The following is a 22,796-nucleotide window of genomic DNA, read 5'->3' as shown; positions in this document are numbered from 1 at the left end:
TTGGAAGATCTAACTCGTATCAAAAAAACGTTTGGAAGATTTCAAGTTCTATACAATATAACATATAATCACGTGTAGAAATGAAGTGATGGTGCATACATTATAAGCTTCTCAAGATCTTACTGTGTTCCAAGGTTTATTGGATTTTTTGGATCTATTACATAAATCACTTCAAATTATTAAACAAAACTATGATTAAACATTTAAGCCTGACTAAAACACGACTAAATTAAAATAATCTCACAACCCCCAAGGCATAACAGAAATAACTAATTCCTAAAATCAAAATCAACAAATCAAATTTGCTAGAGAATAGCTGTCAACAGGATGGCATACTCGGGTGTCTGGCCTTCTTTCCACACCTTAAAGTCGGGCATGAAATAGCCTGCATCACGCCAGCTTTTCAACTCGGTTTTTGAAAAGGGACCTTGTATTTGTCCTTGTGGGTCCCGGTAGAACCATTTTTGACGAGAGAATTCATGCTCGTCTTCTTGCTCGTGGGTCGTTTTTTCTTTCTCCACTTGCACATCATGCGTTTCCTCTTCATCGTCACATAAATCAATCACATTTGACATTTTGCTCAAGTCAACTGTTTGACCCGCACTTTTTGTCTTGGGCATCTGCACGGCTTCCACCCACTGGAAGCTTGTTACGTGTTCTCCAGAGCCCACGTTATTTCTTTTGCTTAAGTCAACTGTTTGACCAAAACTTTGGGTTTTGTGCATCTCCACGGCTTCCAGCCACTGGAAGCCCGTTAAGTGTCCTCCAGAACCAGAGTTCTTTGTTTTGGTGAAGTCAATTGTTTGACCGAAACTTTGCTTTTTGGGCATCTGCACGGCTTCCACCCACTGGAAGCTTGTTAACTGTTCTTCAGAACGCAAATTCTTTATTGGTTCCGCATTGCCTTCGTCGACTCCATCAACAACTACCAGCTTATTTTCTGCATAAAAGAAAAAACAGCACGCGAATTTAATTATAAAATACTAAATGTGCAGGTCGGGTCAAAACCGGTTAGGGTTGGATTGGCCTGCAAACCTTGTTTTGTTAATTCATATTCATATAACATTGAAAGGCTAAGTTGTCACATCAAGGCAGCTTTAGCCCCTAAACTTTGATCAAGACAACTTTAGCCCCTCAACTTTAATAAGGTTTTTCTTTCCTTTACACTTTGACACCTCAACGTTAATAATTACATGTTTAGCCCTTCAACTTCAATAAGGTTTTTCTTTGCCTTGCACTTTATTCTAATTACTATTTAGACTCTCAACTTTAGTTTTGTTCTTTCCCTTACACTTTATGATAATTACTATTTACACCCCTAACTTTAGATTTTTTCCTTTACACTTATAGAAATTACTATTTAGACCCTAAACTTTTAGTTTTTTTCATTTTTACTTATTTTTGGTCGTTTCTTTTTAGTTTTTTCTGAATGTAACGTTTTCCTAAATTCCATATGTACCGTCGTAAGTAAGTTATTTTAACTACATCCCAAACCCGCCTGAGTATTCGTTTTTGCCTATACCGTAGCGAACTGACCCGATAACTTTTCCGTGACGTCGTTTTTTCATCGTCACATAGAATGTACTGTCGAAATTTGCCTATTTTTATCTAAGTTTGGAACCTGCCGCGGAGCACGGGTGGTAATCCACTAGTTTCTATTAAATAGTTCCCGTGTTAAATGATTAAGAAAGCAATGTTATTACAAACTGATCTTTTTTTTAGAAATATTACGATGTGTTGCGATTAAATGTTTGTACATAACTACATACCTGCAGCATCTGAACCATGAATCGAGATTGGTGAAGTATTGGGCTGTTCTATATCAGCTACTAGTTCGTGTGGTGTAGCTTCTGGCTCTAGTGTATCTGCCGTCACCGTTGGCACCTCAGTCAACAACTTTGACTGCTCTGATGGTGTTTGGAGCAGCTTCTTTCTTTCCAGATACTCGAATAGCGTAAGAGCTCAAGCAAGTAAAGGTTTCCCAAGCATCTCTATATGACGCATTTATAATTTTATTGAATAATAAGATTCTTATTTAATATATCTAGTAGGACATGTGTGTTGTTCTGAAAAACTATTATCTTAGCAATTTGGTCAATGATTAAAATTACTAAAATGGTTCTAAGTCGACAATACACAAAAGTATAATTTGACCCTTGGTTTAAAAAAGCGTGAAGCGCACAAAAGCGACAAGGTCTAAAATCAAAGCGCGAAGCGCAAATCGCAAAAGCGGTGGGCTTTTCGTACGTGAGGCATAAGGTGCTTATATATTTATATATATATATATAGAGGAAGGTTAACGTACAATACGGCTTAACGTACATCATGTACGACAGGTAATTACGCACGTTCATTTTAAAATCACGCACGTTATAACTCAAAAATCCAAAATCACGCATGTTGAAACACAATAATCACGCATATTGAAAACAATAATCACGCATGTTATAGAAAAAATCACGCACGTTGTCGTACGTGAAGTACGTTAAGCCGTAATGTACGATATACTTTTTCTATATAGTGACAAATAAGGTTTATATATGATTTAATGTATAAATCATATAACGTACAACCATTTTAGCTGCATGTATAACACTTTAAAGCACAAAAACACCTTATGTACAAAAAGTGCGCGCCTCAGTGGGATTTTTTTCCAAAAAAGCTCGCTTTTTGTACAGAGCTCGCTTTATGTCGCACAAGGCGCAGCTCTTTGCGCCTAGGGTCGCTTTGCGCTTAAAGCACGCTTTTTTAAACCAAGATTTGACCTGCATAGCGTATGATGCGCTTTACCTGACCCCACTAGTTAGCAGAGTATTGGTGGGGCCCGTGAGTTTTACCTAATAGATTCTCATGGTTACATAATAAATGTTGGTTATTTTGATAAAAAAGGATATTCTTTGCGCCATCCCTTCTCGTTGGCTCGATCTATGAGGTTTTGTAGATGCGCAAGTTCTCTAGGAAGCCACTGTAAGCAAACCAGTAAACTTATCGAGTACAGATGAGTAAAAGAATAACATGAAGACAATAAATTGTTGCATATATGAAGCTCAAGTCGTGTTTATGCATTTATTGATTTATTTTACTATAATGAGCATTACTTACGTGTTTTGTTATATCCTCGTGCAAGGTTTGGGCCTTGTGTTCAACCTCTACCTACCAAGGAGAGTTTGATGATATTTAAAGATCATAAAGAAAATCCTTAAATAAGATAGAGAGACTTACAACGGTAGGCCTCTTAAGCAACCCGTCTTTAACTCTTTGACACAAATCCTCAACTTCTTCCTGCAAGAGAAATGGCAATAGAAAAAATGTGCATCTGATTTAGTATACGGTAAACTCATTCACCAAGCACTAGAATCAATCCTTTATTTCAAAAAGAGTAAAGTGCAATTTGCCACCCTGTGGTTTGGTCCAGATTGCGAGATGATACCCTATCTTCCACTTTTTGCCATCTGAAACCCTGGGCTGGGTATTTCATCACACCCTACCCCAGGAACGTTAAAGGCTGTTAATAAATGATGTTAAAAACTAGTTTTCCCTTCACACTATATTAAATTCAAAACTCCCTCCATTCTTACCTTTAACTTGCAGGTTTGACTTTACCAAGTCAAATTAATGAAACCCGTTCTCTAGTTTTGACTTTATAAGTTAATGATGTAGTATAATTCAAGGTTTGACTAAAAAAGTCAACCAAATTAAGTTCAAGAATCGAGTCATCTAAGTAGTATAATTAACCGTAAGTTGTGTCCAATTGCACTAAAATTCAGGAATCGATTCTGCACTTAAGTATAATTAAGTTCAGGTTTGAACATCATCATCATCAGAACAAGAGTAAATTACAAAAATCGTCCTTTATGTATGCTACTTATTTGAAACTGTGTCCTTTATCTTTAATAAGTACAAAAACCGTACTCGATGTTTGCAAACCCTTGCACATTATGTCCTTTAGCCCTAACTCAGTTAGTTTTTATGGTTAAATATGACCAAATGGACCCCACATGAGGGTGTTTTGGTCATTTTACCTTAAATACTAAAATAAATTATTAAAAAATTATATATATAGACCTCTCTCTCTCTCTCACACACAACACACACACACCAGCTCTTTCTCTCACAACACACACCAGCTCTCTGCCGGACCACCACCACCAGACCGACCACCACCACCCGAGGCTACCCTCCCGGCTTGGGTCGTCTGTAAGGTTTAAAAAGGCGGAAATGAGCATCGAGGCGTTTTCCCTTAGCCTCACGAGGCGTAAGCCTCGAGGCAGATCGAGGCGTTAGCCTCGAAACATTATTAAAAATATTAAAAAATATATATATCTCTCATAAAAATCACAAAGTAACATAAAACAAACATCATAAATAGAACATAATTCAACAAACAAGGTTTAACATAAAACAAACATCATAAAATAGTATAAAATAGTTCGAACAACTTAAATTAGTAATGTTATGACATCTAAATATCATAGAACTTGTTTTCCTCCGCATCATCATCCTCAAAGTTTTCATTTGGCGTATTTAGATCGTCATCTTCATCAACCAAATTAATAACTCTTTTCCTTTTCCTCCTAGATGATGAACTCTCACCTTCTTCCTCATTTGACCCGCCAACTCCACCAATGCCATCTTCATCCCCACTCGGGTTGGCTATCCACTCATCATCCAATTAGGTTTTTTTTAACCTAATAGATGTTTTTAAGTAAACTATTGGGTTGGCCCCCAATTAAGTCCAGAAAACCTAAAATTTTTCAATTTTCACAAGGTCTAGTGAGGCTTAAGCCTCACCGCCTCGCCTCACCGCCTCGTCTGTTACGTCCCCGCCACCATGTCGATTCTCAGCATCCTTCCGTCCCCAAAAGCATTCCCGTTTCTAGTCCCCTATCTCCTCTTCGAAAACACAATGTCGGTAACCAAATTCAACGCCATGATATCGAACCTGTTCCAGCTAGGCAGCGCGTACGAGTGGGTTGTCACCAAGAAATCCGGAAGGTCCTCCGAAGGTGATCTTGTTTCGTTAGTCGAGTCGAAAGAGATCCAACAGGCCGGGTCGGAACCCGATCTCGAGAAACTCGAAGCCGAGTTGAAAGAAAAGGAGAAAAAGAAGAAGCATAATAGGATCTATACAAAGGAGTTGATGATGGCGTTTTTGTTACTAACTGCTTCTACGAGAAGTCTTTTATCGGCTCAAGGTATCCATTTCTACTTCTTGTTGTTTCAAGGGTTGTCGTTTTTACTCGTGGGGTTCGACTTGATCGGTGAGCAGAGAGGTGTAATCATGAGATCCAATTTGGGGAAAATCAGAAATTAGGGTTTCTTTTTCTAGGGTTTCGTTGAGATTTTGTTGGATAGGTGAAGAGGGAGAGGCGACGGTGACATTCTCCGGTTGTCGTGGCGGCAGAGGTGGTGGTGGTGCCGTCGGTGGAGATGAGGAGGACTACTAGGGTTTTTGGGGCTAGGGTTTAAGGTCAGGGAGGAGGTTGTTTAGGTCAGATCAGGGTGGCAGGTGGATGGTGGTGTTGGTGGTTGTAGGTGGGGTGTGGTGGCAGGTGGGTGTTGGAGATGATTATTTATTTTAATATTTAAGGTAAAATGACTAAAGTACCCCTATGTGGGGTCCATTTGGTCATATTTAACCATAAAAACTAACTGTATATATTAAAATAAATAAACCCTAAACCCTATCATCATAATCAGAAAAATTATGTACATGATCATCATCATCATCATAGATATCCAACTGTGACATCAAATTCAGTTTAATGATCCTCAAAGCAATGCATAAGTATAGATATCCAACTGTGAACATCAAAGCAGTACATAATCATAGATTAATATTTAAACACATCCAAAGCATAATTAAACATATCCTAAGCATAATTATACATAGCAAAATATCGACCTAAGCAAATAAACATATCCAAAGCATAATTATACATATCCAAATTATAATTACACATAACCTAATAATAGGAACCTTAATCAAACTAACCAAGACTAGTATTACACTAGTCTTGGTGAAGGTGGCCGATGCTCTGTTCTGGTGATGGTGATGGTGGTGGGGATGTCGGACCAGAGACTGGGATCATGGCATTCTGTGGTGATGGAGACGGAGGGTGAAGGTGGGTGATGCTCTGTTCTGGTGACGGTGATGTCGGACCAGACTGGGATCATGGCATTCTGTGGTCATGGGGACGGTGGACGTGATTGTTGGGGTGATGCAGGGAACACCACTCCAAAGTTGAACGATATGTTGTTCAAGCAGCGCAACACCACCCTGACCAGAACCACCCCACAATGGTTCTGGGTCTCGTGACCATTACTCCAGCTACAATCAAATCATCACAAACCACCACATTATCGATCCTAATTTTGAATCAAACGAGGGTAATCTTAAAATGTACAGTGGACTGAAATCAAACCAGATTCAAGTGAAATGTACTTCACATACGTACCATGGACTGAATCGTTTTGCACCTCAACCATAAATTCCATGTCGCGATGTCTTTGGACTGAATCGGTGGCCAGAGGCTTGTCGTTTGCCGGTGGATTGGTGGTTCGCCGGTGGAAGAAGAAGATGGAAAGTGTTTGGTAAAGAATGGGGTGTCAGGGCGTGATGAAGTAAAGATAAGGGAGTAGCTAAGGTGTGGTTAGGAAGCTTCGAGGGTAAAAAGACCAATATACCCCTAAATCTAACGGTAACATAACTGTTGACTAACGTCCTGGGGCAGGGTGTGATGAAATACCCACCCCAGGGTTTCAGATGGCAAAAAGTGGAAGATAGGGTGTCATCTGGCAATCTAGACCAAGCCACATGGTGGCAAATTGCAGTTTAATCCCACCCCATGGTTTCAGATGGCAAAAAGTGGAAGATAGGGTGTTATCTGGCAATCTGGACCAAACCACAGGGTGGCAAATTGCACTTTACTCTTTCAAAAAAGTATAAAAGTAGAAGAATGATATAAAATATGCGTACAAGTGCACTGACGATTACTAAAATATCAAACTGTTGCTAAAGCTAATTGAAGACTAAAGACTGCTATGACTAACCCAAGTTTATTCTTTGGATAACAGTGAGAGGCACGCCAAGGTGAAGGTGCACGCTAGGGGTGTGCACAGTTCGGTTCGGTTTTGGAACAAAATTACGTAAGATTCAAAAATTAAAAGTATAATCCAAAATTTAAGAACCTTTCTTAGATTTTTACATTTAAGTTATTATATTTAACCTTTTTAATTAATATTGTTCACATAAACCTAACCTTCTAATCTATTTTTATGTTTCTCCAAAGATTTTATTAAGACATTTTCTTTTATAATACTTTGAAGATCATTTAATTTTTATATTAAATTTTGTTATTTCTTGTAGGCTAATAGATAAATCATTTCAATTATAAAGAAACATGTTAATGTTTTATTATAAATACTTAGACTACCCTTATTCACAACCCTTCTCAGCCCAACCTTTAATAAAATAATAATTTCTCTCTATTCCAGTTCCACCAACCCAACCCAACCCAACCTTTCACACCCATTACCAACCCAACATAAACTATTTTTATTGTATTTTTTTTTTAAATAAATATGACTTATGCTTTAATTAATTTTATAAAATTTATTGTAAATAATAAAAATGTTTATTTTTTTAAAACATGTTATAGAAATATAACATTATTAAAAATATTTACATTCATAAAAAAAGTTAAGAAAATGCTATATTTTATATTAAAAACTTTTGTTAAATATAATTCGTAAACAAAACTGACAGTTTTTAGATTTTTAAGAACACCCAAGTATAATAAGTTATTGGGAAAAAAAAACTTTAAGATAAAACAAATTGTTAGTTAGTAAATAAAGAAAAAAAAATCATAAATTTTGGGTTATTTTTATTTAATAGGATAATGTTAAATTAAATATTTAGATAGTAAGTTTTATTTGATAAATAACCAACCAATTAAAAAATGACATGTGCTAAAAAGACAAAAAAGATGGGGTTGCAACCTAGGTTGCAATGGAGGCCAGGTCGTGAGATTTGGAAATAAAAAATTGATTTTCTAATTATTTTTTATTACACCTGGCAACCCACATATGGGAAAGGTCATGGATGGGAGTAGTCTTAACATTCAAGAGTAAAATTAATAATTTCTACTAGCATGGGTTAAACACTTGAACAACTTAAACTTAAAACATAAAAATATATGGACATGGACTAGTCCTGCCATTGTAACTTATTGGTTCGGTTCGGTTTTTTTCGGTTATTGAAAATGGTTATCCGAAAACCGAACCGAAGTTTTCGGTTATTAAAAATCCTAAAACAAGACCGTCGGTTTCTGTTTCGGTTCGGTTATTTTGGTTACGGTTCGGTTATTTCGGTTTTCTGCTCACCCCTAGTACTGCAGGCATCATGTACGTGAGGCTCAGGATATTTATAATGTATTTTTTTTATATTTCTGATAAACACCTCTATGTACAATTCACGCGCCTCATGTACACCCGTCGCCTCATGCGATCAGAAGAGATGAACGCCTCACCTGAGGGAACCTCACGCATAGGTGCACTTTTTAAAACCAAGATGAACTTATGTTAATATGTAAGTTACCTTAGAGAAGTCATCATCTGACAGCATGCGTATTGGTATGTCTTTTACCACGTTTGGAACCTCAAGGAGAACTTCATGTCCGCCACTAACTCCAGGTACATTTTTCACCCCTGTAAAATAACAGAGAGCCCACAATAAAAATAAGAACTGATCCAAGAAAACAGAGGGTTTCTAGCTATTTGCGTATCAGACAGATTCTATAAAAAGAATGGCACGAATGTAAATATAGAAACTTTTACGCGCCTGTAACAGGATGAAGCTGATGAGAGTTCTTCTGAGAGAAATCCATCGGATCAGACTTTATCCTAATGTAACTACCTAATAATTTCCCTTCAAAGCTCTCGGGATGCTTAACAAGCTCCTGAACTAAACTCCTCTTCAAGTATAAAAGCTTTATGTTTTCGGGAATAATAGCCGCAAAACTGCTTAACAGTGCTTTTTTCTTTTGGCTAGGAGCTTGTTTCTCTAAACTAGAAACCTTCTGCTTCTTGTAAGTTACGTTAACATCCTCATACTCGTCTGAATCATACATAGCGTCATCTTCGGATGAATCTTTATTCTCAGCAAAGTGTGAGTTCAGCAGTTCGTATATTTTATTTCTGGGAACTGAATTCTTACTGAAAAGAGAATGAAGTCTTTCATCGCAAACAACCCTTTTCTTTTTCATAGGGTTAAAAAGGTTGTAAGTGTGCACGTATTCGTTGATAATGGCGGTTACGTCATACTGAGAGAGCTGTTTGCCAGTGTCCTTGCCGATTGATTGGAGAAATTCGATTAACGGCCTGGAACCCCACCCTAAGAACTCCAATTTCTTTGACTTTGACTTTCTCCTATGCTTCACGGGACTCAGTGTCTGGTCATCCCCGTCCCCCACCCAAAAGAATGATCCGTTCCGATCGCCCATACCAATACTGTCCTCAATCCAGCCCTTGAGTGACTTTTACAGTTCAAAACGCCATAAAACTGCACTTAACCATAAGAAATATCTCAACAAGCTCGATAAATGAAATCACATGAGGGCAGATTATACATAACTCAAATCGCCTTGAACTTTAAAATAATAAATATATGCAAAACAATGACAAATTGGATTACTTGAAACTAAAGTCGTTCCATATTACAACAATATAATGAGCATGAAAGGCTTTAACATATAGAAGAAAAGTAACTTTAGCAAACAATTATCACTCATCAAAAAAAAAAATCATATTATATTAGAGTTACAAAGCTAAAAACTCAAGAGGTCGTGACAAGTCAATGCATACTGTGTAGATAGACTTATGACCCAACCCAGTACTAAATCACAACCCGGAGAGTCGGTGATAGATACTTAGCTTTGTAAGTATAGCTGTATAGAGCCGATTTCACCCCTGCTATGAACTTGTAAAATTTTGGGATTTTATCTTGTATGGGATCAGCTAGGTTGCTTCTTTATATTATGAAAGAAAATGTGGATTCTTTATTGTGCTTAATGAACATCTTAATACTAATAAATGACAATTTTACCCCACAAACAAAGATTAAAAAATCTCAACTTGCAAGAACATAAACCTGTGCAAACAATTTATCATAGATAATCAAATTAATTTTATATCAAACAAATACTGGTGTGTAGTGTGTAAAAATCGACTGCTAGAATCGAACTTTCATTAGTGTCCACGGCAACTTTTTGACCCCTAGGGGCGAGGCTTTGTTTTTAGTAGATTAGGGTTTTCTATTCAGAAAGGGATGGCGGCGCAGTTTGTTGCTCGTCTACCTGCTATCCTTATGTAATTTGCCCAAATTATTGGAATGAAATATATTTTAATTGTTAATATATATATATATATATGCTATTGTATTAACAAACAGTCAACAAAAACACCTAATTGCTTTAAATTATAACAATCAGACTTAAATTAATTCAAAATTACAAGAAACTGAAACCCACATTGTTGAGTAATACAAAAAAAACCTAAAAATAGAAAGCACAAACACCTAATTAGTTTAAATTATAACAATCAGACAAGAATTAATTCAAAATAATATGAAACTGAAACCTAAATTGTTAGTAACACACACAAAAAAAAATAAAAAAGAACAAACACCTAATTAGCATAAATTACAACAATCAGACTTAAATTAATTCAAAATAACATAAAATTGAAACCGAATTTGTTAATAATACGAAAAAAAACCTAAAAATCAAAAAAACACAAAGTAACAAACCGTGAAAGTTTTGAATTACGAGCCGGTTTCGGACAAGCGGCGGAGATGCGACGGTGATACGGTGGTGCGACAGCGGTTTGGTGGTTAGGTCAACGAGGCGGAGGCGTTGTATGAGGCGGTAGGGTTTGAGGATTTAGGTTTTACGATGTGTAGGCGGTGGTTGCAGGTGCTGGTTGCGGTGGCTGACGGTGGTGTGAGCCAGCCGGAGCTGGTGGTAGGGTGAAGCAGTGGTGGTTCGAGTGAGGGGAGGGCATAAGAGTAAATAAATTGGGGGTGAATTTGTGTAACGGAAGGGGTATAAAGAAATGTTAATGTGGGAATTTCAACCTAAAATCTGATTATTTTATTTTATTTTATGTGGTTGATTTGGGTTAGGTGTTATCTTATTTTTATGTGTGAGTAAAGTCTAATTTGCATTCATGTGGACTATGTCATGTGGCAAAAATCAAGTTGAGTCTTCGAAGTTTTAATTTCGCTTTTGTTTGTGTCCTTCTGTCAAGTTTCTGTTAGTTTTATCGTTAAGTCGAAGAGTATTCTGGTAATCTCGCAACTTTAACACATTGAGCTTTTCTGATTAAAACCCATAACACTTTGTATCCTTCTGCACCACACCACCGATTTAAATGGCTCCTACACCGTATGCTAAATGAAACCAATTTGGTTTCAAGCCTTCTAAATCAAATCAAACCCATGTCACACCCTAATCCAAACAAATTTGGTCCCGTGTAAGAACTCTACATATCAGGCATAACAGTCAAACCATATGCCAATTTAACTACTCGAGTATTCATATAAACAATCATGAATCATCAATCATATGGATTAATTTAAGTTACTCCACTGGAAACAAACGAAGCAGGAGAGCTCAAAACACACGCCAAAGGTCTCCGAAACTCAGCTTTTGCTCAAGCGACAGGCCACCGAACATGGAGGTGTGCAAGCTGCTTCCGGTGGATTTAAAATTGGGTACCAGCAAGCATGGGTGTTCAAAACCGGATATCCGAATTGCGGATATCCGAAATTTTCGGATACCAGATTTCACTATCCGAATCCGTATCCGAAATTTCGGATTCGGATAGTGAATCGGATATCCGAAAATCCAACTTTTTATTTAATTTTTACTTTTTTATTATTTTTTTCATATTCAGAAACGGATATTTTGGATAGTTTCGGATATCCGGATATAAGTTTTCAGGTATTTTTCAGATATTTCGGATATTTTCAGATATTTTTCGGATATTTCGGATACTTCGGATACTTCGGATATTTTCGGATATTCGGATATCCGAGAAAAATGAAAATTAAATTTTCGGATATTTCGGATATCCGAAAATTTTGAAAATCACTATCCGAATCCGAAAAATTCAGATATCTGTTTTTTCAGATATTTCGGATTCGGATATCGGATATTTCGGATTGGAAATTTCGGATACGGATAGTTTTGGACACCCCTACCAGTAGGGAAACGCCACTCGATGCCGGTATTCAATATTAATTAATTAGTCTAAGGGATATATATTAGTGTCTATTGGTCCGTTGGTGAGTTGTCAATTCCCCTAATGTAGCTACTTATATATATATATATAGGGAGCCGCTAGAATGAGAACCACCTCAAGTTGTAAGAACCGCGAGAACTACACCCCACGGAGCGCCGTTCGCCATGATTTTTTTTTACAGGTAGATGTGTATATTATAAACACAGCCGTAAAAAATCATGGCGAACGGCGCTCCGTGGGGTGTAGTTTTTTACACCACAAGTTTGGTGAAAAAAAAAAGAAAAAAGAAAAAAAAATTAAAAAACACCAAACTTGTGGTGTAAAAAACTACACCCCACGGAGCGCCGTTCGCCATGATTTTTTACGGTTGTGTTTATAATACACACATCTACTTGTAAAAAAAATCATGGCGAACGGCGCTTCGTGGGGTGTAGTTCTCGCGGTTCTTACAACTCGGGGTGGTTCTCATTCTAGCAGCCCCCTATATATATATATATATATATATATATATATATATATATATATATATATATATATATATATATATCAAGTCCTTTACGCTTTGGTGTTATATCCACACAAAGGCAAGAGCTTACCCAACCCGAAGTCTCATCCAAAACCTTTAACATCCACCAAGAGCATCAACATGTTTTAGCTCTACATAGACATAGAAAACATGAACGACCCAAGTTAATGGCGTCGCAAGATTGTTGGTAGATTTTAAGGATTATGCGAAAACTCTAATGACCCAAGTTAATGTAACACCCCGACCGCGTATAAAACAACCCGCGACGGAAACGTGAGGGGTCACGTTACAAATTGTTTCACAACACATGGTACTTAAAGTTTCATGGTTATTGATTAATTAAATTACATTGTCTTTCAAACATAAACAAAACACAAATAATTGTTCTTTGTTTTAAAGCAAAACTAAGGTCCGTGTCCATCCTACGTGTAGCACGCTTTCATAGTCACACATTTGCACCTGAAACATATGTGAAAATAACGTCAACAATGAATGCTGGTAAGTAACATAGATTTTTGACGTGTGTGCAGGTGTGTATAAATTTTAGATATATTTTAAACACCTTTTACTCACATGATGACATAATCGCTCGACTTGTTATATTTTCTGATATAGAATGGGCCACTGGCAATTGATGCCGGAAGACACCCTGTACTGGAAAGTGTGCTCAACGATTTTGTTGTACGCCATGCTCCTTTATTTCATGAATTGATTTTTGTGTTAAAAAGCATGTGTATCAAGATTTTCACCCAAAAGTTGGCCAATGTCACACATTCTATTTGATGTGATTCTGCAGCCCAACAATATATTTCTTTAGAGGCTTCAAACATGGTGATTGTCATAGGCCCCACCATGTAAGTAATAAATGAATAAACTATAACTTGGTTGGTGATTCTTTACTGCAACCATTTGTTTGTTTGTTACTCACCTTTATAGTTTATAGTGGAAAACATTCTTCTATGGTACAACAGCGTATACAGTTGCATACCTATCCTTTCATAACTAGACCATCCTATCTTTTCATAACTAGACCATCCTATCCTTTCATAACTAGACCATCTGAAGAGGTATGGTCCCAATTCCCTGCCTACATGGCAGGGACCACACCATTTTCTGAGCACACTTGCGGCCACATCAGCAAAGCACTCCAGAAGCTTCTAGAAACTTCTGGAAGAGCTGCAGGTGGCACCAAAGATGCTCTATCAGACAAAAAGGACAACACGTGTCACCACTTGCAGAGCGCCACATAGGCCTGCGACAAATCAGGGGGCAGAGCTGACAACACCAGTACAAGGTTTCCAGCATGGACAAATGTAAGCGTGCCACGTGTACCACTACACCAGCCGTAACAGAGCAGACCAAGAGGATATTCCCCTTGGTCGGACAGCTGGCGCGTACCCACAGCTGGCACAACTGCTCCTCCCTTCTTCACCCTCCGGCTATAAATAGGAACCTCCATCATTCAGGTTAAGGATCTTGGCTGTCTTTACTCACTCTATACACACACTGTTTTATCCTCTCAGAACAGTACTTGTTCTCACGCCGGAGCCTGGTTAAGAGGGAAAACCCCCATTTCCCCTCTTAACGAGACTAACGGTGTTACTGTTTTGCAGGATTCAAGCTATTGTCACGAGTTAGGAAAGAGGTTGAACCCACAGAAGAAATAACCCCATCTATTAACCTTGGTGTTAATCGGTGTTTCATCATTGGCGCCATCCGCTTTTTGCAAAACCAATCTCATCTCTTTTCCTTTTTGAAAAACACTCGTCAGAAATGGCTGAACAAAATCCCTCACACCCAGTCGATGGAGAAGTTTCTTCCTTTGAACTCGTTTCGGACACAGCACACGTCCAAAGGGGTCAAAGGAACGAAATCATCCAAGAGGGACAGATGAACAATGATTTTCCTGGTATCTTTGGAAGTGCATCCAGGGTTGTTAGCCAAACCACAATTGGACCCACCTTCCAAGCCCCAACCAGGATCATCACTTAAACCACAAACGGAGCCACCTTCCAAACTCCACCGGGGGTGTTACACCAAACACCTCCACCAATGCAGACACCAAGCCATGGAGCCGGCCCCTCAGCTCCATCGGAACAAGCACAACTCAATTTTTCTGCACTTTTAGGGCTACCCGAAGGAAAAACTCTGGCTTCCTGGTATGCCGAACAAATGGCGTCCATAACCTCGTTTATACACAGCTCAACGCGCAACAAGCTTTGCTCCAAGCACAAGCTAACCAGTCAACATTTGTAACCCTACAACCAAGGTCTCTGAGTACACATACAACTCAACAGACTAACGCGTGGAACCTACGTCCGGAGAAAGGACCAATGCAAAACGTCAGACGACCGAGCGCACATGACACGCGCGACACTTACGGCGAAACAGAAAGCAATTTTGTACAACACTCCAACTTGCAAAGGAGGCCGATCCAAGCTCGTTTGGGCGCGCGCAACATGAATACAGAATGGGATGAAGAAGAAGACGACCCAACGTACAAAGGGGAGAGCACAGTGTTCAGTAGACTCCATCCAGAGCACAAAGCATACAACCCGTCCAAGCACGCGGGGTATAACCCAAAAGCAGAACATGATTACACCTTGAGCTATCGTCCAGATGATATGGCTGAAAATTCAAAATTCATCAAAGAAATCGCCTGCGCCGCCATCGACAAAACGAAATTACCGCACAACGTGGGTAAATACAACGGGTTGACAGACCCAGATGATCACCTCCAAGTTTTTAATGGCGCAGGAGCAACAGGGGGATGGAACTTGCCAACTTGGTGCCACCTGTTCGCTCAAACATTCGTCGGCGCAGCGCGCATATGGTTCGACAGCCTGCCAGCAGGAAAAATCAAGTCGTGGATTGACTTCCGAGAGAAGTTCCTAGCACACTTCTCTCAGCAGCGAAGACAAACCAGAGATCCCGGTGATTGTTTAAACATATGGCGAAAAGATCATGAAAGTGTGGAAGACTTCATTACAAGATATAACAAGGAATGTTTAGAAATCGGAGACGTGGGCGAGAAGATGATGCGCGCACATTTCATGAGGGCGGTCAAGTGCGACGATTTAGTCAAAAGAATCAAAGGACGAGACGAAGGACCCAAAGATTGGGAAACCTTCATATAGGCAGCAAAAACCATTGCGCAGACCGATAGACAGTTGACCGGTGACGATCACCGTCAACGCACGCATAACTCCAATGACCGACATAACAGAAGGGGCAGAGGTCAGCCATGGAAGGCTTCCGGTCACAGAGAAAGAAGCCCAACAAGGGAAGATGCGCGCCACACAATCAATCAAATAGCTCACCGAAAAGGAAGTGAAACGAGAAAATAGGGAAAAACAGTGGACACCACTGACAAAAACCCCCTCAGAAGTCTTGGCTACCGAAAATCACCAGTTCAAACCACCCCTACAGATGCGCAACAAGAGGGGTCAAGATCCCAATCTTTTCTGTGAATTTCACAAGGATACGGGCCACCTAACCGACGATTGTTTCAGTTTAAAGCAAGAAATCGAAAGGGCCCTTAGAGATGGAAAGCTCACTCACTTGGTAAAAAGCGGAAAGCGCGATTATCGCTAAATCCAAAGACAAGAAGAAGGGCCAGATAACAAAAAACTCAGGAAGTTAGAAACCCACATGGTTCAGGGAGGTCCACGAAGACCAAGGAAAAACTACAACAAGCGCACACAAGATGATTCATGGCGCGAGAAGCAAGTTATTTTCCCAGTTGTTAGAGGAGGCCCGAGGGAAAAGCGACCAATAGTCATTCCAGGTGTGATTGGCCACTACCAGACAGACTACATCTTCATCGATCCAGGGAGCACCGCGGATATCATATATGAACAATGCTTCAATCAATTTGATCAGGAGGACAAGGCGCGCTTGGAACCAGTGGATTACCCACTAACTGGTTTCTGCAACGAAGCCGTCTTTCCCCTGGGCAGATATCATTCCTGGTGTTACTTTCGGATGGAAGAAATTCAAGAACAGAAGAGGTCACATTCATGGTATTACCAGCACACTCAAGACATGACATCCTCCTAGGAAGAGAATCCCAAGGAGACTTCAGTATGATATGCTCTGCACCACATTCAGCTGTTGGATTCTCAACAGAAACAGGCATTGCACTGATATACGCGAGCAAAGAAGTTTTAGCAACAGATGAAATCAGACCTGCAAAAACAAGCAAACCAGCACCGCGCACAGAGGCAGAGAAATGGGTATTGAACAGCGCATACCCAAAACAAACAGTTACCCTAGGACCTGCGATGTCCGATTTAACGCGCGCGGCGCTCAAGAAGTTGTTGCATGAAAACATGGACGTGTTTGCCTGGACACCAGCTGCTATGGTTGGTGTCCCACGGCACATAGCAGAACACCGTCTAAACGTCTCAGACGAAACAAAGCCAGTGGTACACGCCAAACGCCACCTGGGCGATATAAAGCACGACGCCATGAAAGAGCAAGTACTGGAGTTGCTAAATGCGAGCATTATTAGAGAAGTCAGATACCAAACATGGGTGGCAAGCCCAGTAATGGTAAAGAAACCAAACGGCAGCTGGAGAATGTGTGTCGACTACAAAGATCTAAACAAGGCATGTCCGCGCGACTGCTACGCCTTACCAGACATAAACGAAAAAATCGATTCTTTGGCCACGTTCAGATGGAAATGCTTCCTTGATTGCTACAAGGGATATCACCGGGTCCAAATGGCTGTCCAAGACGAGGACAAAACCGCATTCCGCACGCCGACAGGGCTGTACTGTTACACCAAGATGCCTTTCGGCCTAAAGAATGCGGGCGCGACCTACCAGAGATTGATGAACGAAACCTTCAGCGACGCCATCGGCAAGTACATAGAAGTGTATATGGACGATTTGGTGATTATGAGCAAAGAAGAAGGCATGATGCTGGCAAACATCCAAAAGACTTTCAACACGCTGCGCAGCGTAAGTATCAAACTGAACCCAGCAAAATGCACATTCGGTATGGAAGAAGGGAAATTCTTAGGCTTCATTGTCACAAAAGATGGCTTCAAGGTGAATCCAGAAAAAGTCCAAGCAATTGAAAGGATGCCTTCTCCATCAAACATCAAAGAAATGCAAAAATTAGCAGGACGTTTAGCCGCGCTCAATCGTTTCCTAGCTAATCACGCCGCAAAGTCCTTTCCGTTCATCAAAACATTGCGCAATTGCATGAAGAAAAGCCAGTTTCAATGGACTCCGGAAGCAGAGAGTGCATTCCGCGAGATGAAAGATTGCCTCATCAAGTTGCCAACACTAACCGCACCAAACAAAGGAGAACCTTTGGTACTATATCTATCAGCTTCCGATAGGGCAGTCGGAGCAGTGTTACTTGTCGATCGTCATGGTATCCAAACACCAGTCTACTATGTGTCACGAACCTTGACCGACCCAGAAACCCGATATGCCATCATGGAGAAATTAGTCCTCGCACTGATTCATGCTTCAAGACGGCTGCGCAGGTACTTTTCCAACCACGTTATCCATGTGTTAACAAACTACAAAATTGGCAACATCCTCGCAAGACCAGAAGTATCAGGAAGACTAGCCAAATGGGCGATAGAACTGGGAGGTCACAATGTGGTTTTCCGACCACGACCATCAATCAAAGGTCAAGTCTTGGCAGACTTTATGACGGAAGTTCCAGATGACAAAGATCGAGAATGTAAAGCAATGGAAAAAGCTGAGAAAAAGCAAACAGAAGAGCCATGGTTGTTATACACAGACGACGCGTCTAACGAAGACGGAGCAGGCGCAGGGCTTAGGCTGGTAAGCCCCGACAAACATGAATTCACATACGCCATACGCCTGGATTTTAAAAGTACGAACAACGAAGCCGAGTATGAAGCTTTCCTGTCTGGCTTAAGGTTGGCGATCAAAATGGGGGTCCGACACATCGAAGCGCATGTGGACTCAATGCTAGTAGCAGGGCAAATCAACGGCCAGTACGAAGCCAAAGGGGATGTAATGGCACTCTATCTCAGCCAAGCAAAAACGTTGCTACAAACCTTCTACTCCTACAAGGTGCACCACATAAACAGAAGCGAGAACAAGCCAGCGGACGCGCTGAGTAAACTCGCATCACCAAGTTTTCAACACCTAGCAAAGGATGTGCGCATAGAAGTTTTGAGCAACCCATCCGTCCCACTCAGAGAAGTAAGCGTCATCCAGACAGGGACAACTTCTTGGATGACCCCAATAATCATGTACCTTCAATCTGGAATTCTCCCGAAAAACAAAGCAGAGGCAAGAAAAATCCAGTACAAGGCCGAGCACTACCAGATGGCCGATGGAATTTTATACAGAAAGTCATACCTGGGCCCGTTGCTAAGATGCGTAGACGCCGAAGACGCAAACTACTTAATCCGGGAAATTCACGAAGGAATTTGTGGTATTCATGCCGGGCCTCGAATGGTGGTGGCAAAAGTGATGAACGCTGGGTACTACTGGCCCGGGATGCATTTAGACGTTGTAAAAGAGTTGAAAAAGTGCAGTGGATGCCAGAGACATGCGTCTAAGACCATGCGCCCCAAAAATGAACTAGTACCAGTCACGACCGCATGGCCCTTTCAACAATGGGGCATAGACATGGTAGGCCCTTTCCCAGAAGCGTCAGGAGCGGTTAAATTCATAATAGTCGCAGTCGACTATTTTACCAAATGGGTAGAGGCGAAGGCACTTGCATCAACCACATCAACAGTCGTCAAGCGATTCATATGGGAACAAATCATATGCCGTTTTGGTCTACCTCTCAGAATCATCACCGACAATGGAGCGAACTTCGCAGCAGACGACCTCGAACGATGGTTCAAAGAATTGCACATCGAACACACCTTCTCTTGGGTTGCGCACCAGCAAGGGAATGGTCAAGTAGAGGCAGTCAACAAAAGCATTGTCGATGGTATCAAGGCAAGGCTAGGCGAGAAAAGAAGAGGTTGGGTAGACGAACTGCCAAGCATACTGTGGGCCCATAGGACAATGCCAAAGACAAGCAACGGTGAGACACCCTTCAGCTTAGTCTATGGGTCTGAAGCAGTAATACCAGCAGAAATCGGGTTGCCATCTCCACGAATGCTCTCAATGAACCTAATCAACAATGAAGAAGAAAGGAGGATTGATCTGGACCTCCTAGAAGAAAGGAGAGAGATGGCAGCAATCAATGAGGCAAAGTACAAAACGAAGCTGGAAAAATATTACAACTCCAGAGTACGAGTCTGCACTTTCAACCCGGGGGACTACGTCCTAAGAGACAATGAGGCTTCCAACGCAGAAAAGCCCGGAAAATTGGCTCCTAAATGGGAAGGCCCATATGTCATCGACACAGTACTCGGCAAAGGAGCTTACAAACTACGCACCATCAACGACAAAGAGGTTCCACGAACTTGGAACGCTCAGCAGCTTAGAAAGTGCTATATGTAAAACAGCCATGTAATCACAAAGGCCGAATCGCCAACACATTTATTATAATACAAGAAATGTTTGGCTACTTTTATCTCATGCAAATTTCTTGTCACAACTGCATTAATTACTTTGGGCATACACGAAAACATCCATGGCTCAACCATATGAAACGTTGTAGACCCGCAAGGCTCGTCACAACCGAGTGCACAGCCGGGTAAAAAACACAACTAAAGCCTATAAACGCCAGAACAACAACTTCGTGCCCACACAAACACGAAAACATCGATAGCAAGTAAATAAACATTGTAATGCTCCCAAAGCTGAACACAGCTGAGCTCACACAATAACCTGCAACTCGATCACTTCGTAGTCACGAACCTACTCGCGCGCAAATACGACAGAATACACATTGTGGTTAACACAATATAACCTTTCAGCGCCATCATTCATTCGTGACTCCTAATCAAAGTAATTGAACATGCACATATTATGACGATAACAAAATTCGCATAACCAAAGCTACGTAAAAACAGACAAATGATATAACAAAAAACAGACGAGTAATTGTTCATAAACACAACACGTAAAATAAAACGAAATTGTTCAAACAGGTTATCAAAATTACAAGGCCGCCCCAGGCCATACGCGGCTCGCAGGCCGGAATCCACCATTCAAGAATGGCTGGTACCAGCACCCCCTGTCGCGCTCGCATCATCTCCAAGAGCCTTTTTTAACCTAGAAACACCATCAGCTTTCTTAGCTAACTTTTCTGCAGTCCTCACAACAGCAAACTCCAAGGATGCAAACTCTTTCCGTTTTGCAGCATAGTTACCATCACAGTCTTCCTTGTAAAGTTCAAAATGGTAATCCTTTTCCTTGTTAACAACCGCAGCTCTACCCTCGGAGTAACCGTATTTTCGACCGCTGTTGTATCCCGCCTGCCCCAATTCATACATATAAGTGGCAAGCTCCGGGGAATTCACAATACGGTCAGCAAGCTGCACAAGGAAAACGCCAGGATCAAAAAGACATTACCAGATACAACAAAGACAAAAACAAAGAAGGAAAGCTTACCAAAGGAACAGCGCGAGAAAGCAGCCATTTGCAATCAGCAGATGCCTCCTCAGCCAAGAGCTCAGAAGCCTGACACTCAGAAACTTTCTGCTGTGTAAGGAGTTCCAACTTATCAATCCGGTCAACATACTCCTTCTCCTTCTTCTCAGCTGCAAGGCGCGCCTTATTAGCTTCATCTGCTAACTCCTTTTTCTCATTCGATAAATGTATAACCGCATCACGTTGAGATTGCATTTCAGCATTGGTGCGCTCACAGACAATTTCCCAATCCTTCTGCTTCTGAAGGTTAAGTTGTTTCTGTTCCTCAAGCTTGCGCTCAGCATCAGAAACTCTCCACTGTAACCCTTTCCTTTCAGCATTAAACTTCTCCCTTTCCTCAGCCAACGCCCTCTTCGCATTCTCAAACTCAACAGTCTCTTCCCCCATCAATCACCATTCGCGCAGAATCTCTTGAGAAGTGGCAAAGAAGTTAACTCCAGCATGGACATGGTCGTCCAACAACTCAAACCGATCGCGCCTCTTTTGAAACATTCTTTCTGCAGGGGGGAGAGACAGAGAGAAAAATTCATGACAATTAGCCAAGTCACTCATCCGGGAACCTTGAGTCAGGTTCCACCGAGGAGCGTGCGGAAGGTCATCACAAGCAGGATTGCGTGTCTCCCATGAATCAGCATGAAACTTCTCAAATTGAGGGCTACGAGCCACACCGGAGGTAGCACCATCCCCACCCGGAGCACGTTTGGTATATATGGTTTGGAGCGGAGTAGTTTCACTAGACTCCAACTAGGTTTCCACACCCTTACCCTTACATCCAATACATTCACCACCAGCAACATCACCACCACCTTCGCATGCAGTCTCTGCAACAACCTCCGTCGGCTTCTCCTTCTCCCCAGCTCCCTCGCGCGGAGGGGTTAACCCAACCGTCCTTGACGGAGGAGAAGCAGGAGGAGTAATCTGTGAAATATCCACCCTGCGCGGTTTCTTGCCAGTCTTCACTTCTGCCATAAAGCAACCTCAACAATCAGAAGAAACTTGAAGAAACATGAAAGAAAGATGCAACTATAAAATCATTACCAGGAGGGGCGGAAGCAGCAAAAATCTCCTCCAAAAGATTCCCGCGACTCTCACTAAAAATGCCCATATCAATTTCGGATTCAGAGGGCGTGGGAAAAGCCTCCTTGTGGAGCTTAGCTTTCTTCGCCGCAAGAAGTGCAGCAGCCTGCTCATCAAGCTTGCGTTTTTTATCTTCAAGAGCTTTTTTCTTCATATGATCAGTCAAAGTAGACTGATCATCCGGATCAGACTCTCGAGGTTTCTCACCAACTCCTAGACCAGACAACGTGTCAGAGACAACCACATAATCTAGACAAGGAAGAATAGGGGGTCGCTTACGAGAAGTACCAGAAACTCGGCCCTCCGCCTTTTCCTTTCCCCTCTCAGATTTATCAGCC

General features: G+C 41.0%; 1 protein-coding gene and 1 long non-coding RNA gene across 2 annotated transcripts; both read right to left on the bottom strand.

The window, feature by feature from the left end:
- Positions 1-73: 73 nt before the first annotated feature.
- On the bottom strand, positions 74-11,114 carry LOC110910909 (uncharacterized protein At5g08430). Its single transcript, XM_022155482.2, has 8 exons — positions 10,808-11,114; positions 8,843-9,562; positions 8,600-8,709; positions 3,223-3,282; positions 3,103-3,153; positions 2,895-2,965; positions 1,770-1,954; positions 74-940 (listed from the first exon to the last, which is right to left on the bottom strand). Exons 2-8 carry the CDS (start codon positions 9,501-9,503, stop codon positions 306-308), a joined length of 1,773 nt encoding a protein of 590 aa, XP_022011174.1. The 5' UTR covers positions 9,504-9,562; positions 10,808-11,114; the 3' UTR covers positions 74-305.
- On the bottom strand, positions 4,532-7,549 carry LOC118487395. Its single transcript, XR_004881741.1, has 2 exons — positions 4,745-7,549; positions 4,532-4,593 (listed from the first exon to the last, which is right to left on the bottom strand). It is a non-coding gene; the product is annotated as an uncharacterized LOC118487395 (long non-coding RNA).
- Positions 11,115-22,796: the final 11,682 nt, after the last annotated feature.

The sequence above is a fragment of the Helianthus annuus genome, chromosome 15, assembly GCF_002127325.2.
Source record: "Helianthus annuus cultivar XRQ/B chromosome 15, HanXRQr2.0-SUNRISE, whole genome shotgun sequence".
NCBI classification, from domain to species: Eukaryota; Viridiplantae; Streptophyta; class Magnoliopsida; order Asterales; family Asteraceae; genus Helianthus; species Helianthus annuus.
The sequence above is the reverse complement of the archived record's forward strand: the minus strand, read 5'-3'. Positions and strand labels throughout refer to the sequence as shown.

Coding starts and splice junctions, on each gene's coding strand:
- LOC110910909 (XM_022155482.2), bottom strand. CDS start 9,503: ATGGGCGATCGGAACGGATCATTCTTTTGGGTGGGGGACGGGGATGAC. Junction 3,283..8,599: donor CAGATGATGACTTCTCTAAG/GTAACTTACATA, acceptor TTTCTCTTGCAG/GAAGAAGTTGAGGATTTGTG. Junction 941..1,769: donor TCATGGTTCAGATGCTGCAG/GTATGTAGTTAT, acceptor TCTTTTATGCAG/AAAATAAGCTGGTAGTTGTT.